The sequence below is a fragment of the Castor canadensis genome, chromosome 3 (genome assembly GCF_047511655.1).
Source record: "Castor canadensis chromosome 3, mCasCan1.hap1v2, whole genome shotgun sequence".
Taxonomy (NCBI): domain Eukaryota; kingdom Metazoa; phylum Chordata; class Mammalia; order Rodentia; family Castoridae; genus Castor; species Castor canadensis.
The window spans coordinates 178309426-178326902 of NC_133388.1; the positions used below are offsets into that span (position 1 = coordinate 178309426).

The 17477-nt window shown below is 36.7% G+C and overlaps 1 protein-coding gene across 9 annotated transcripts in view; it reads right to left on the minus strand.

Moving 5' to 3' along the window:
* The window catches only part of Enpp2 (ectonucleotide pyrophosphatase/phosphodiesterase 2), a 104742-nt gene that overhangs the window by 54597 nt on the left and 32668 nt on the right, over window positions 1–17477 (minus strand). For all 9 annotated transcript variants that reach the window (XM_074069116.1, XM_074069118.1, XM_074069115.1 and 6 more), the window contains exons 3-8: window positions 13019–13174; window positions 8863–8988; window positions 6405–6465; window positions 4225–4322; window positions 3943–4022; window positions 3249–3368 (exon numbers count right to left, since the gene is read on the minus strand). In XM_074069116.1, coding sequence (XP_073925217.1) covers window positions 3249–3368; window positions 3943–4022; window positions 4225–4322; window positions 6405–6465; window positions 8863–8988; window positions 13019–13174 — 641 coding nt within the window. The remainder of the gene's footprint in view (window positions 1–3248; window positions 3369–3942; window positions 4023–4224; window positions 4323–6404; window positions 6466–8862; window positions 8989–13018; window positions 13175–17477) is intronic.

A 17477-nucleotide genomic window follows, 5' to 3' on the forward strand; every position in this document is an offset into this window, starting at 1 on the left:
AATAAAGCCCTTAGGCTTGGAACTTCACCCCACTCTGTCAATCTTCCTCTCTTTGCGGTCTCTGTCATGAACATGCCATCTTCTTCCATTTTGACACTGTGGTTAATTCACTAGGATGTCATTGCCCACCATTAGAGACAGGAAGCAATTCCAGGCCAAGCAACTTAAGAAATGACAATGACACCTCTCTCTGTTTTTCTTAAAGACACCCAGGAACTTAGACTTTGGAGGACTTGAATCATGATGGGGAATTAGACTTTTTGCTCAATTCTCTACATTTTGTCAGTCCTTTGGAGTGCCATTCTTTACAGGGCTGACAGTTCAGACTTAAAATGAACAGGGAACCAACCACTCTACTGAATTTTCCATCTGAAATTGCAGAACTAAAACTAGTAATAACAATATTTCTTTTTTATTATCTTCTATGTTTTCTCTTCAACAAAATCGAAGAACAAGAGGAACAGGTTCTGCCCAGAAGTGGGGGAAGGAGGGGAGGAAGGAAGGGGTGAGGGGGAAGGTGGAACAAGCTTAGTATACACATGTAAGTAAGTGTAAAAATGATAAAATAAAAGGAGGAAAAAAAATAGAGTAAGCAAAGATTTTTAAAAAATGAAATTGCAGAACTATACCCAAGAGAATTTTCAAAGAAACACACTTAAGCAACTCCGTTAGAATATTTGTGAGATATGCAAAGCCATACAGTGAGTGACAACTTCTGGTAGCACATTCTGAAGATTAACAAAAGCAGACTAGATTTGCTGAAGTGTCTACATCAGGGTTTTAAAAAGACAAAAATAAGCTATAGATATTATTTTTGGAAGCCTAGTAGTGAGATTCAAAATTTTAGATGAAGTTGGGTGCAGTAATCCCAGCACTCAGGAGGTGGAGACAGGAAGAGAGTGAATTGCAGCCCAGCCTGGGCTACAGAGCAAAACTCTGTCTCAAAACCAAAAAACAAAAAAATTAAAATTTCATATGAACACTGTACAAATGCCTCATCTCATCTACTGGATTTTAAACAGGATAAAAAATGCCTCTTATTCACCATTTAATCTGGCCCTTTATATTACTTGGCAAAATGTTTTGCATGGTTTCATCATTAAGTAAAAATAAATTGGATTTAATTTAATTACCAGTCTAAGATTTTTATAAATATTTTCTTTACTCCAATTAATTTTTCATTGGTGATTTTGGAAATGTGCAAGCCTCTGAGAGGTTTCTATAAATGCTTGAGGAAGATTTATTACTCCTTTCTTATAGTACTTAAAGCATATACTCTTACACTTAGGCTCTAGTTTCTTACACTATCTGTCTATATGTCCTTCTCATAGGACAGATTTCAATAAAATGGGTATTTAAGTTATTGCTATGATAGTCCTTAGAACTGAATGATGCCCACCTTGATAAAGATATTAGAAACACAAATCAGTTCTACCACAAATCTTGGTGGGCATTAAGAAACTTGGTCAAATGTGTCAACTTTGAGAGTTGGTGAGGAATCAGGCCAACAGAGCTGAAACAGACTTTGCTTCACGGACAAGTTAACAGCCTTCCCTCAGCTGTGTGTGCAGAGTTAATGAATGCATGGACTCTTCTGCTATGAGTCATGCTAACCCAGAGGGAGCCTATGTCAACACCAAGTGTAAGGTGATTCAATTAGATAGACCTACTATTTATCTCTATATCCTTTGTGGTTACTCAGGAAAGTTGACTTCCATGATAAAATTATCACAAAGACCAACTGGCAACGGCCTGGTGGAACTCAAGTATCTGTCGTGTTAGTTACTCATAAAACATTTTTCTATCGTAAACTTGGTGAAATCCAGCCTGTCAACAAATTTCACTATGATCACAACCTAGGTCATCATAGACTTCTGGGAGTCTGGCCTGAATAAAGACAGCAAAATCAGAAAGTCTATTGTAAAGAGACTTTTCTGCAGACACACAGGATGTCTTTAATGTTTCTTTTTAAAAAATGAAAAAAACTCACATTTATCCTTGCACAGTGATTTACCTATTAAGCAATATAAACATTTTGATACAAGTGACCTTTCTCAAAAGGTGATATCCCCAAAAAGAGTTTCCTATTTATAATCCCCATTCTGTCCACACATTAGAGCAAGCCTTTCCAAGTTCAAGATCATGTACGGGATGAGTGCAGATGCCCACCTCTCCCACTTTAGCAGACAGAGGTCTCCTAGCCACCTTCCCTGAACAGAGCTCCAGGGAGCCATGACCTCCATCAGAGCTTGCATGAGATGGAGCCATTTCTCATTCACTTCCTACAAGTCTGGTTGACTGTGTGCAACGGAGTATGCTCCAGCCGTGATTCTCACCCTTCTGGCCTGGAGCTTGTGCACTTGAGCCCAGTTCTGCACAGTCAGAATCCACACTGCATTATGTCATTGCTTTGTTCATGTCTGACCAAAGCTAGTCGCCTAACCATACACTGCTACAGGAAAAAACCACTAGTCAAAAGCCTCCTACAACCCTTAACAGTGTTCTGCCCAGCCATTTGATCTGAAGTACAGAAGGATTTCTTTCAAAGTATTCATTTGCTATCTTCAGTATTAAGGTAGGATTCTACTTCTATTTAACTTTTATGATTTTCAAAAATCATAAAATAATTCATGGATTATGAAATTATGGAATAAAAGAATTCACGGATTTACTGTGGGTTGCAGTGAGTTCCTTTTTTTTTCCAACAAGTTATCCCACTTCTGTTTATTTATGGCCCTGGGCCAAAATATCAGAGAAGTCATAATCAGTCATTTTTCTTTTTCATCATATCCCCAAATCTGATAGATCAATAAAATTCTATGTATTCCTTCTTCAAAATGCTTCTGAAATTTAACCCACAGCACCGTGTCCACATCCATCATCCTAGTGAAAAACATCTTCTCACACTTTCATAAGCATAACTTCACAGACACACAAATATGTGCATAGACACACACGTGTATGTATATACATGTATATGTCCACACAAGTATATACAATATAAATATATTATCTATAGACATACAGAAATATATATATTCATATGGACATATACTTTATATACGTTTGCATATGTGTGTGTGTATAAAACCTCAAAGACAGAAACATTGCCAAGTATGAGGAAATTTTATATATATATATATATATATATATATATATATATATATATCTTTTTCTCTGGTAACAAATTTAGGGACCCAATGCTTTAATGCACAAACACACTCAGCCACACAAAATGCAAAACTTACCGGTTGACCTCCCCACCATCTATGATTAAATTTCTCTCGCCCTCGAAGATGGAAAGTAGCATCAAATACAGGATCGTACATTGAATTGCCTACAATTCCGTGGGATTCTGGATACAGACCCTTTGTAGAAAACCAAGTTTATTACTGAAACACTACAGTAGTCTACCTATATGAGTTCTGTTACAAATTTTCTTATCACAGATTTTATAATAATATTCAATTTCCAAAATCATCTATGACAAAGCCTTTATTGTGTGTCTGCCTGAGCAAACATGAATCACAGCTAATTACACAGCAAAAACTTACCCAAACAAAAATTAATAAGTAAATTGTATTTTAAAGAAAAAAGTAAGGAAAAATTTGGAGTACCTGAAAATTAAAACGTAACAGCCCAAAAACAATGTTCTTAGTTGCAAGTTCAGAAAATAAATGACAGACTATTGGGTATTTGAGAAAAGTTTAACATGTGGCCAAGCAGACACCTGGCACCTCAAAAGGCTTTAGTTTTGACATTGTAATGCAGTTCAGTCACCCACAAAGTCGTAAAAAGCATTTGCTGTGAACAATTGGCACAGATAAGCAGGAATGCAGAAAGATTTTCTTTGAGCATATTTTTTTAAAAGCTCCCCTTCCAAGTCATTCCAGGACTAAATCAAACTTTTGACTATGTATCATTTGAGAAAAAAACACTTACGGTGGCCAAAGTGTATAAGTTAGGGAAGGTTTTTGTGGGGTACACGGGCCTCATGTAGGGAGAATGTGTGCCACAGGACCCTGGAAGTAGAATGTTAGCTATTAGGATAAGAAAACCAATAGGAATCGCTTCATCTAAAATCCATTTTAGAAACAATCAAAGACACGTAACTCATTTTTGTATTTCTCATAATGAAATCCATTGAAAACAGTGGCTCGAAAGCAAAGACACTGGGACGCCCCTGGATTTCAGATGAGGACGTGGAGTAGAGAAGTTACTTACGAAGCTTTTCGATGTTAGGCATGACCTTGCCGCTTTTCTTCATGTATGAGGCACGGAACCCATCCACGGAGAAGATGATTAACGGAGGGCGCGCAAACCTGAAGCAGAGCACGTAAGCCTCAGAAAAGTTATTGCCACAGTTTCCACTGTGTCAGGTCATTCTCAATAACTGGGTCAATAATTTCCAGGGAGAATCTTTCAGGGAAGATGGCTAAACAAGCCTATGCTTCCAGCCACAGAACATTTGAGGCAACTAAAGTTCAGAGCTAAGTGACCAGTCACAAATGGCCACATGGACTTGACTCCAGATTCCCCTTAATGTACTCCCTCCAGGGTAGCCTCTGACTGTACAAATACAGCTATTACATACTATTATATATATATATATATATATATATATATATATATATATATATATATGCCTGAAATATACATTCTCTCATTTGCCACTTGAAAAACTGTTCATTCTTTAAAATCCAGCTCCCAAAGTTTCCTTTTCTATAATCTAGTGGTTCATACCTCTGAGTTCCCTTAATGTATTAACTTATACCCTTTCATCATTTATATATACGTCATTATACATCAATTGCAAGGATCTGTTAATGTTTCCTTCCTTCCTAATGCCAAACCCACTTTGTGTCTTATTCATCTTGCTATTTTGTGGACTCAGGGTAAGACTTCAATAAACATTTATTAGTACACATGAATGAATGAATATGACACTAATAGCAGTAGCGCTTTAAGCACTTATAAAATAGTCCTTTACATTTAATTGCAAAATAATTTTTTGTGGTACTGGGGTTTGAACTCAGAGCCTACACCTTAAGCCACTCCACCAGCTCTTTTATGTGAAGGGTTTTTTTTCAAGATAGGGTCTCATGAACTATTTGCCTGGGCTGGTTTTAAACTGTAATCCTCTTGATCTCTGCCTCCTGAATAGCTAGGATTACAGGCGCGAGCCACCAGCACCCAGAAAAAATAATTTTAAATTATGACAATCTCTAAAAAAAAAAAAAATTGACAAAGGCCTAAACCATTCATCTACCAGGGCCCTTCTTATATTCTACAGATGCAGTTGATTCATCAGACTCGAGAATACTAAAACTTGCAGAATTATCTCTAGCAGTTTGAATCTAATTAAGCAAGTATAGGTTTGTGTTTATTTGAAGCCAAGCAATCGATAATGTGTGACATATAAAGCACTCAGAACATGCTACAGAAGGGGTTGCTATTATCATTATCTAAACACTTAAATTTTGTGTCCCAACCTGAGCCCTGTGGCCACACCTGTAATCCTAGCTACTCAGGAGGCAGAGATTAAGAATATCACAGTTCGAGGCGAGTCCAGGGCAGGCCAAAAGTTCATGAAAACCCATTTCAAAAAATGACTGGGTGCCATGTGTCAGTCATTTCAACGACATGGGGAAGCACAACATTGAGGGTTGCAGTCCAGGCCAGCCAATGCATAAAGAGAGATCCTATTTCAAAAATAACTAATGCAAAAAGGCTGGCAGAGTGGCTCAAGAGGTAGAGTGCCTACCCAGTAAGCCCAAGACCCTGAGTTCAAACTCTGGTACCATCAAAAGAAAAAACAGTATGTCCCAGGTTCAGCTGCCTAAAACAAAAATATCTTTAAAGACCAAACACATTTGTTGAAAATTTTATTTCCTGCCAAACATTTTAAAGGTCCATGAAGTCTCAGCACTTTCCTGGAAGGCACCGTAAGTACCTGATGCCAGCTACACTCGAGCTGGAGAGTATCACTCTGTGTGGCTGTCCCCCAGCAAGGTAGGGCTTTAGTGGACCATAGGTTTCTGCAGTATCTTCCATTTCCCTCCCCACTCCCCAAAATGAGTGAAAACAGAACTCCAGTGGGAAATACTGCAAAATAAATCACTGCCAGAAATATCTCTATCATTAGATGCACTTTCTAAAATCCTCATCTAGGGCAAAGTGGATATTCAGACTCCAATACCAGTGATATGAGAAAGTTGAAAAGAAAAAATATATATATCGACACTTCAAGATTGTTTTTGACTGGTAAATTATCTGTGAGTACTAACAAGTTTGTAGAACAGAATTTGAGTTGTACATTGTTTATAACCATTGGTGCATCCATCCTCTGTGACAATTTATCAACTGGTATGTAAAATTTCATAATATTTATTGAGCATGCTTACCCTGCTGGGCATTCAGGGACCTTTATCTCTTCACAGTCATCATCTACCCAATGTGATTCTCCTACAAGGAAAAGTGGGGACACTGGTTGTGAAATTTAATTAAAAATGTCTCCCAGAGCCTGGACGCACACAAGTTCAGGATCTGTGTCCTGTTTGATACTTGTTTATGGGGCACCAGCTAAAAAGGATTTCTGAAATAAAGTCCAATGTCTGGTTTGGCTTTCAAAGTACACCCGTACATGGTGGGAAAGCTAAGACTTAATAACCTCATGTGGTGTTTATTTGAGCCTTCAGAGTCTAAATGGTTTGTAGATTAAAAAAACCAGTGGCGTCAGTGAACAAAATTTCATGTTTGTGTCCCTCCAGAAATAAACTGTTTGGTCATTAGATGGAACATTCTTTTCTCTGCCACTGAGGATCTCAAAGCCATAGAGAACATGACACAACTTCCCTTTAGATGGGGAGAAAAGCTTATAATATACAGGGACGAGACAAGAGATGGAAAATTGCAATAGAGATTATTTGTCAATGGATCTGTCTATAGCCTTGAATTTATAAATGAAAAAAACTGATGCTTTCACTCTTATCTTATACCAAGATCTGACAGCATAAGCCTACATCTTTCCTGAGATATCCCTATGAAGAACAGAGAACAGAAAAGGGCTCAGATTTAAGGGGAAAAAGTGTATTTCTGCCATGGTTTGTTTCCCAGATGTTCACAGGGTAGAAGCTTGGTGTCTGGCGTGGAGGTACTGAGGTTGTGGAACCTCTAGGAGGTGCAGCCTGGAAGAAACAATTGGGCCATGAAAGCACTGACCTCAGAAGAGATGAATGCAGGTCTCATAGGACTGAATTAGTGCCCACAAGAATGGGTTGTTGTCAGGGAGCCTGTAGCTCCCCTGAATCCCTCTCTACACATGCTCCCATCATTGTGATGTGATCTGCCATGTTGTGATATAGCTAGAAAGCCCTCACCAGAGGACAAACAGATGGGCCACCTGATCTTCTAAAACTATGAACCAAACAAACCTCATTTTTTGTAAAGTACCCAGATTCATGTATAGAGCATGGTGAACAAGAGTCAAACTATTGGGCAACAAGGTAAGCTTCCTGTTAAAACAGGGATGTTTTACCAAACATGTAGTAACCCAGAATAGCCAAGTGGGTCTCACAAAAGTTCTGGAAGTAAAACATGAAACCAACAAAGCTGCTTTAGTGTTTAGTGATTCAATGACCAGTGATACCTAAGACTTGTCTTCTTTCTCCTTATTTTTTTCTTTTCATAGCCTCTATGCTTAATGGTATGCTTACTGCATAGGAAACTTTAAAAGGAAATTCTTATTAATTTTATTCTAAAAATAAAAACAGAATAGAGTAGGGGAAATTTACAACACAATAATTAGTTAGATAGGGGAAATTTTACAAATTCATTAACATAATACCTGTTTGACACAACTAAACACCTCATATATTCCACATGACTTACTTTATCCCTGAAATCTTGGGCGTTTTGTTGGTTTGGTTTGGTTTGCAGGGCTGGGCATGGAACCCAGGGCCTTGCACATGCTAGATAAGCACTCTACCACTGAACTGTATCCTCAGCCCTTCCCTAAAATCGTTTAACAGAAACTCTTCTTACATATTTCATGTCAGTGATAAGAAAAAAGATTTAACTAGAAACTAAGAAGTGGCTTACAAGCTATAAAGATTCATGGGTATATCTAGTAACATCTATAAGTGATTAATATGAGACCTTAAACTCCTTAAAGACAGGAGCCATATCTTTTATATTGCTGTAGTTTATTGATTGCTATTAAAATAAAAATCCAGTATTCAACTATCAACCATACAAAATCAATGACATACATGAATAATAGGAGCTGTTGGTGCCTTATCATCTTTGCCAACAGGCATCCCCATCCCTAGGCCATCGCCAACCCCTGGGTGAACCACTTACACCCACTAAGTACCGAAGCCTTAACCAGTTGTCTCCAGAGCAGCAACTCTGGTATTTACTTTTCAGAGCCATCAGTAGAGCAGGCTAAGGTGAGATTTTACCTGAGACCACATCTTTGCTTACAACTCCCCAAAACCCACTTTCTCATCCTATTTCCCCTGTTCACATGGTTTTCCTACAAAGCATTCCCTCAGTAAATTCCATGTACCAAACTCCTGCTTTGCCTCTGCTTCTAAAAAACCTGACCTCAAGGAAAGACAGAAAGTTGAGAAATCTCTTCACTTTAGGGTTCTATCTAATTTTGCAATGTTGCTTTATCTCTGTTAGTTCAGATCTGTGAAATGTGAGGTAACAAAACTAAGAAAGGACACAATTACAAGTACAACTCCTTCCTTCCTCCAAAACCCATGTCCAAAGTGTTATACCCATAGCACCTAGGATCTCTTGGAGAATCTCCACTTTTTATTCTGTAAAATCTCAAAATAATCTAAAAACGTGTACCTTTGCAGATCATTTGATAATTGGTACAGCAGTCTCCCCTGGCCAAGCAGTCCTCAGAGCAGTGACAGGCATTTTCCTCATTTCGTACTTCTCCACATCTGTCCTTCATACACTCCCAGCCACGAGCTGAAATCATCACAATAAAACACTTTCCCTGCTGCACACAAACCAAATGAAAGAGGCCACAACTGCTTATAAGAATCTCCAACAAAAACAGCTAAATCCCATGTCATTTAATCTCCTTGTGAAATTTGAGTCAGCCAGAGGCCTAGAAGATACCTGGAGAACTTACAGATAGGTGAATTTCTGGTTTTTCAAATCAGAGGGCATAGTCAAAGTACAACTGAGCTCTTTTGGAAAAATAGAGTCCAGAAAGGCAAGCAAAATATCTCTACAATTCCAGAATTGTTCTAAAAGACCCAACAATATGTATGGTATCTGAGGTCTGTGATGTAGGTATCTATCATTTTTTTTGTAAGGATACTCTCTACAGCTACAATAAAGGTCCTTATTTCTATGGAGGTCAGTAGATGGGTTATAGACTCCTATCTATAGGAGTCTCCTATAGGAATTTTCAACTCCTTCCAAGAGTTGAAAATTAGCCTTTTCTTCTTAATGAGGGTGCTATATTTTTTGTTCATTTGCTTAAATTCTATCCAATAGACTGAAATACAGTGGGAAAAAAAAATCACATCTCTCTTCTTTCTACTATATTTCCTATTTCAAACTGTGTGCCTGGCACAGCTAGGTTTTTATTATTTATTAAGTCTCATTGGAAATGACCATGAAAATATACTATGACTCTTGAAGTTTAGGACTGCTACCTTGAAAACGTCCATGGTTAATTCATGTATTCAGTAAATCTTTATCCCATATTTTCCATATTCTAGATGCTAGGGACATACTGAAAAACAATAGACAAGGGTCCTGTCCTCAGGGAGCTTACACTCTAAGTGGAAAAGGCAATCCTTATGCAAGTAAACCAATAAACAAGGTCACTTCAGCTGTGTGACGTGTTGTGGAGGAAATAACAGCAGGCATTGACAGAGTGGCGGGGTGGGATAGGGCTACTGGAAAGTCTTCTCTGAGATAATGTACACATGGTCACTTCAGGTCTTCATCATTTAAAATGTGTCCTAATTATAAAGCATTGATTTTTTTTAAAGCAATGCTGTTCCTTAATAATATTCTACAAGAGCAACTATTGATAGGTGACTAAACAGATAAAGAGTAACGGTGGCCATGCATAAGTGCTTCCCCTACCTCTTTGGACAGGTCATTAGCCAGAAAACCATACAACTACTATTTAATTTCCATTTTAGAGCTGATTTTTAACATTTTTATTAGTACATAATAGTTGTACAGGGGCTTCATTATGACATTTCCATATATACATATAATATATCCGGGTTTGGTTCATCTCCTCCATTATTTTCCCTCTTCCCCCCTTCCTCTTCCTAAAATGACTTGGACAGGCTTCAATGTTCCAAATTCATACATGTATATAAAATATAACAACCATAGTCACCCCCTTTACCTTCCCACTAGTGCCCTCCCCTTAACATGACCTGTTTTACATTTGTGTCCTTCATTGTTTAAGTGTCTGTAGAGCCGAATTTTTTTTTATAACCTATTTCCACTAATGTCTCTTCCCAAGCAGATTAAGAGTTTGGAATTCCTTTACCTGTGACCTGTTTTTACCAATGGTTAGCAATCTTCTAAGGATGCTTTGACTGATAGAGATCACAGGGTTGTGATTCTTCCCACTGATATACTTTTGCTCCCCCACCCTGACCTTGTTCCACAAAAAGTCCCTTTATTTATAAAAGACTCCACCATTATTAACAGGCTACATTGATTGAGACTGGACTACCACCTCTGTGTAAGAATGGAATAAAAAAGAAATTCAAGGTTTAAAATGAACACAAGCAAAGCGTGAGACAGTAATAACTGTGTCATTTTCAAATTAAACATGGGAATAAAAAAATTTAATATATTGAAACAAATATAAAATTTTTAAAGTGAAAAATAAATAAATATAAAATTTTAAATATATTTAGCCTTACCAGAAAATAAGATTATCTATCACAGCAGAGAAAAATATTTTAAATGAGACTATCCAGTACTGAAAAGAAATGGTAAAAGCCCTTGAACCCTTTGATAGAAATTTGTGTTTTCAGAAGTATAATTTCTAAGCATGGGGTGGGAGGGGAGAAAGGGGGCTGAGGGCAGGAAGGAGAAATGGCCCAAACAATGTATGCACATATGAATAAATGAATAAATAAATAAATAAAAAGTATACTTTCATTATTTACATTTAAATTTTTAAATGCAAATACACTTTGACATAGACATCCCACTGCTAGGAATTTATTTTAATGAAAATAGAACAAACAATGCATGCACATGTGCAGTATTTATTAATACATTATTCATAGTAGCAAAACTGGAAGAAATATAAATGTTAGTTAATTACTCAATAAATTAGGTTTCAACTTTTTGATGGAATATAATGGAGACATTTAAAAGGAAGATATGTATAAAGGTCTACAGACACAGATATTGCTACACATATCCATATATATACACTTGTATAAATATATATATGTGTGTATATATATAATCCATATGTACCCCACGTATACACACAGCCATTGGGATCAGAGTTTATACTGAAACCTTGTGCTCATTTCCAGAATACTTGCATCAGCATAGCAGAACCTCAAAGACTTTTCTCCCCTCCTTCAACTTTTCATTGTTATTTGACATTTGATTCTTCCACATTCAGTATACGTTGTCTTTGTACACAGGAGAATAAACTGTTTTATAAAATGTTATTATAGTCTATTAAACCTGGGAAGAAAGGCATGTGCTACATTCAGAGAGAGAAAGCTAAGCTAGAATCCAGAGACGCATTAAACTTTGCAAGATTTTAAGACCAGGACTAGGAAAGTTGACATAACTTGTCAGGGACAAGATACTCAGAGTATAGAGGAAACAAAGCACCAGTAAAATCCTCAGTGCTGTGCAAACACAGACTGCTGGTTTGAAATAATGTGTTAGAGCCAAAGAACTTGGCTGAAATAGTGTTGCATCCATACACTTGGTCTACATTGGATTCATTGCATAAATTTGTAGATCCTACAACTAAAGGCCTGGCAAAAGTTTAAAGGAAAGCAACGACAAAAAAAGTGACTAAATGTTTGGAAAATGTGTTATGTTTTTTTAAAAAATAGCCTAATGAAGCTCTTTTTATTTTGCAAGAAGTGGGGGAACAAATCAGATTAGTAATGGAGTTGATGTTGTTTTTAACATAAATCATGAAATCTCTTTACTTAAATAAAGAAAATACTGCCTCCATGTCTACGATATCATTTTTTAAAAGATCAGACAATAATATACGGTAGGTTTTTAAAAGAATCATCTGTACAAAAGTAAGTAATAACTTGTCAAAGAAGCTATGCAATGTGCTTCTGAAGATGTTGAGAACAGGGTTGGTTATTGCACTTCTTAGATAACATGTGGGGCTTTCCTCAGAGTCATGGTGGTTAGCTGCAGAAGTCAGATCTGAAATGTTTGGCTTTGAAAACAGAGCAAATGAGATGGCAAAAGCCCCCGACCGTGCTTTTTTTCAATTTGTGTGCATTCATTCAACAGCTCCTATGTTCTAATAACTGTTCTACTGCAGAATAAATGTGTAAAAACCAGGAACACTTTAGAGGAAGATTTTGGAGACACCCAGAGCACACAATCCCAAATAAAATTACATAAAAATATTCCATTTCTACATAAGAGATTTTTTTAAACCCAGCACTTTAAGAATGTGCACAGTATTAGCTCACAGGCCCTAACAGTGAATGTGAGACTTGACAGAAAGACACAGAAATAGTGAAGATGAACAAAAGCCTAGCCACAAATACTTTCAAAATCAGCATATAATGTCTGAAGCTGGAAAAAGCCTTCTCTGGCTGTGCCAAGTATGATGAACAAAGATGTGTTCATCATAGATCATTCAAGCAATCATCAACAATCATTCAAAAAACAAAAGTAAAATTCAGTTTGGATAAGCCAAAACAGGGGGACAGATCCAGGGTGTAAGGGTAGGGAGCCTCTATGCCATCTCAGAGATGCTAGAGAGGGATCAAGAGTTACATACCTGTCTTCAAACAGAGTTCATCAAAGTCATGGCAACAACTGCTATAGCTCTTACACAGGTTGTCACAGCGACAGTCAGGAGGGCCAGCCTCTTGAAGTTCAAAGCATCTGCCTTTGCAAGATCCAGAGGTGTTGGTCCAGGGGGAGTCTGATAACACTGCAAGGAACGGAGTAAAGGCAGTGGCTTAGGGAGAGGATCATGTCACATGGAGATGCACATGGGAGCTGTAATCAGATCTAGATGAAAAATCTGGCTCCATCACTGCTCCCTGGGCTCCCTGATATCCAGGGTACGCTGAGGTGGGGAGATTCATAAAAGTAGTTTTAGGTTGAAAAGTTAATGAAACAACTCATGTGAAACACTTAACAGGTTAGCAAACATAGAGAAAGAAAACAAATGTTGGTTTCCATTGCTATCTGTGATGGTAAGTGCCACTATAGAAGTAAGTTGGTTTCCCTGTTTTAAAAAATTGTATCTTTTCATAAGAAAAATTGAATACAAGTGTTCTGAATCAACTCTAAATATATAGGATTGGAACCGAAGTCTTTTATGAGTTCTTCTAAACATAAAACCTAGACTACAGATAGCACTATACAAACTCCAGAATCTCAGCTTGGCAAAATCAGATCCTCTATTATTATTTTCATGTGGTATTAGCATGTATCTAGTAGTCTCAAGAATCCACCAAAATTTGTCAGAGTAAAGAATTCAGTGAGATGAAAATTCCACAAATTTGTTACCTACGGGTAATACAAGTTTAAAAATTAAATGGGAGTTCCATTCATAATAGTACCTAAAAAGTAAAATATCTAAATATAATTTAAGAATATATGGCTAGAACCTACATGAAAAACATTAAAACTCTAAAAAAAACACACACACAATTTCAAAGACCTACTTGAATTGGAAGACATACTATTTAAGAAGTTAAAAGATCAGTATTATAAAAATATGAATTAATTCTTAATATATGTAAAGATTCAATGCAATCAAAATAAAAACATCAAAAGTTCTTGAAATTTAAGAGGATAGAAAAGGTTTTTATAAAAATCGAAAAACACTGAAGTAACTTGGTCACTAGATAGAATAGAATATTCTGAACTTCAGTAATTAAAACATCTTGATATTAGAAGAATATATCAATGTACATGGGACACAGAACTAGGCTGAATAAGTGAGAATTTATTTTATTATAAGAATATCATTTCAAAACAGAGGCAGATAGATGGATCAGTCAGTAAGTGGTAATTAGAAAAAACTAATCTGGATTTTCTTCCCAGTCTATAAAATAATCGATTTCTAGTGGATAAAGAATATGAAGAAGGCCATATCTGTTTCAAGCAATGAAAATTTCTATAAAAATATAGTGCAATTTAGAAATAGCTATCAGCATTTTAAGATGCCTCTGACTCATTCTTCCAGAAGTTCCATTACCAAGAATTCACCTCACATATATATTTGAAAAGTTCATCACAATATATGTCCAAAAAATGCCCATTACTCATTGTAATGTTTTTGTAATGTGGGAGAGGGGAAACCATGAAGTCAACCAAAGGTGTTTCATCCATCAAGGAAGACAAAATCACTATGTCTGGAAGTGGAATACTGCTCACCACTTCAAAATGAGCCACATCTGTATAGGCTAATATAGAAAGATCTAAATATATGAAGAAGTGTTTTCAAGAACAAAGTACATAAGAGAGTTATAGTATTAAATGATACATATTAGATTTTTATGTTAAGAGGAGAGAAAAGTGCAAGAGGGTAGAGATAAAAGATAGGAATAAGAACAGAACCAAAGCTAGAGAGCCAATGCTAGATTTCCCTCAGAGGGATCAGGAAAATGTTCAGATGTACATAAAGTTGGAAATAGTTTACAGGAAATGCATTTGGGGAAAATGATTGGGAAAGAGACTTTTTGCATTTTCTACAGTTTGAAATTTCTGACATTTCACAAATTCACAGGTAGTTGTCTAGTCTTTTTATTTGCTTGCTTGCTTATTTCCTTCCCTTTTTCATATATGTATATAAGTGCATAGGCATATAAAATATAAATCACATGCTGTCTATTATATAGGAATATCTTAACAGATGTGATTTATAGTGTGCTATTTGTAATTTTCATTTTTATGAATACTTCTTTTTTTTTGTAATTCACATATATTACTTTTTAAATCAAGAGAAAATGAGAAGTGGGAGAACAGATGTTAAATGACATGTCTAGGTCCACTCACATCACTTACTTGAGCATCTTGTTCACCCCTTAGTCCTTTGTCCTCTTCATAGTCACCCAGTCCTAGCCTTTGTGGCATGAGATCAGTTGAACTAAAGCAAAGAGATTCACTAGACCATGAGATGTGAAATGCTTTGCACAGTTTCTTCTGGGATGCTGAAGCTCCTACAAACCACATCAGCTTATTTTAGGAAATAATATGAGTCTCCAACCCAGTGCCTTACCTCTAGTCTGTAAGCCACATTTTTCTATTGACTTTTGGTCAGCCTGTCAACAGTGCATGCTGAACCAAACTATGGCAGGCAGAAGGAGAAAGGGAAAAATAGAGAAAGCACTATGGTAAAAACAAAGATAAGGAAAAAATTATAATTAAATATTCCTTTTTCTCCTTTTTCAAGACTAGTTCATAAATGGAATATTTCTAACAGGTATCTAATAAATTCTGAGTAGTTTTCACTCTCATAGGCTGTACACATAGACATGCTCAGCTCTGATAAAAGCTGAGATAGTGAGAGGAAATCTAAACACATTTCCTTGCCTTGCATTATCTCTTTTTTCTTTCTTTTTTTTAGTATTGGGGTTTGAACTCAACACTGTGATCTTGCTAGGCAGTCCTCTACCACTTGAGGCATACCTCCAGCTGTTTTGCTCTGGTTATTTTGGAGATAGGGTCTCTCTTTTAGCCTGGGCTGGCCTGAATGGCAATCCTCCTATTTATGCTGCCTGCAATAACTGGGATGACAGGTGCATGTCACCACATGGGATCTCATGAACTTTTTGTCCTGGCTGGTCTCGAACCACCATCCTTCAATCTCAGCCTCCCAAGTAGCTAGAATTACAGGTGTGACTCCCCTGGTGCCCGGCCTGCCTTGCCTTTTTTACAGGGTCCCAGCAAGCATGTGAAAAATTCCCGCATCTGTGCCCTTTGTTTTCCCCTCATCATAATCTCTCCCCTGTTTCTTTCTTTACTTTCAAAATAATCTGTATGAATTCTGAGCCATTTTGTGATCTTTTGTCATTCATTCTGTTAAGTGTTTTTTATTATTGTCTTACAACATGAATCATTCTCTCAGTTTGTCTCTGGCTTTGCTTTTGAAAATAATCAAATCTCACTCAACAGTTTACTCTTCTCAGTTGTGGCCCTTCTTGCCAAGCATTAGACTGAGGACAGCTTTGTTGGAGCTGCATGTACACTCATAATGCAAAGATACATGCCTTAAAAAATACTGTACTCAAGAATGGGTTATCAACAGGTTCAGATAGGAATAAATTCCTAAGCCTATGTGGATAGTGGATATCCTGCCAAAATTCATTCTAAACAGACTTGAATTAAACTAAGAATGACAGGAAGAAAAATGGAAAGATAGTTTGAGCCTTACACAACCTCTTCTAATCTGATAACCTCATGAAATTTGAACTGCCATTCCCTTTTAAATAAGAGTGATGGAACACAATATCCACTTTACCTTTTCAGAGACCTATTCCATCCCGACCACCTGCGTTCATGACAAGCTCTGTCCTATTCATTGCCTCAAAGTTCTACAATTCATCCTCCATGTTCTAGCTTTTTTATCCCTTGCCCAAGATCCATGTCCTTCTCCTCAAACCTAGCTCAAGGGCAGATTTTTAGGAATTCTCTTTTTTATTGTACCTGATCTACTGCCAAGTAGGAAAGAGTCCTTGGTGATGTGACTGAGTTTTAAAATCTAAGCCTTCCTCTACTTGACCTAACTCTAGAGAACACTGACATGAACGCTTAGGTTCTATGAGCCACTGAGGGAGGTAAAAATGGAAGAATCAATGAACTTTTGGCATCCCAAGATTTTTATCATTGCTAATTATCTGTAAAAACTCTGAACTAATATGGAAGACAAAAACTAAAAAACAAAGAAAGTACTCTCAAGTATCAGGTCAGAAATACAAAATAAGTATGATGGAGGCTTGGAATTTCATATGAAACATTTGCCAATATTTTTATGTGATTCAAATTATATTGCCGTCTTTTAAATTGCATAATTACCTGAGGTGGTTTCACAATATAGAATCTTAAAAATAAATGTTGCAAGTTTTTATAAATGCACTTTAAAAGTGGGACATAGGATATGTAGTAGCAAGAATGCTATGTGTTTCCTATTTTTCACTGAAGTATAATTTCGTGATTTAAAGAGACATCAATATAAATCATAATTTATTTCATCAAATTTGAGATTTGGATAGAAACAGATG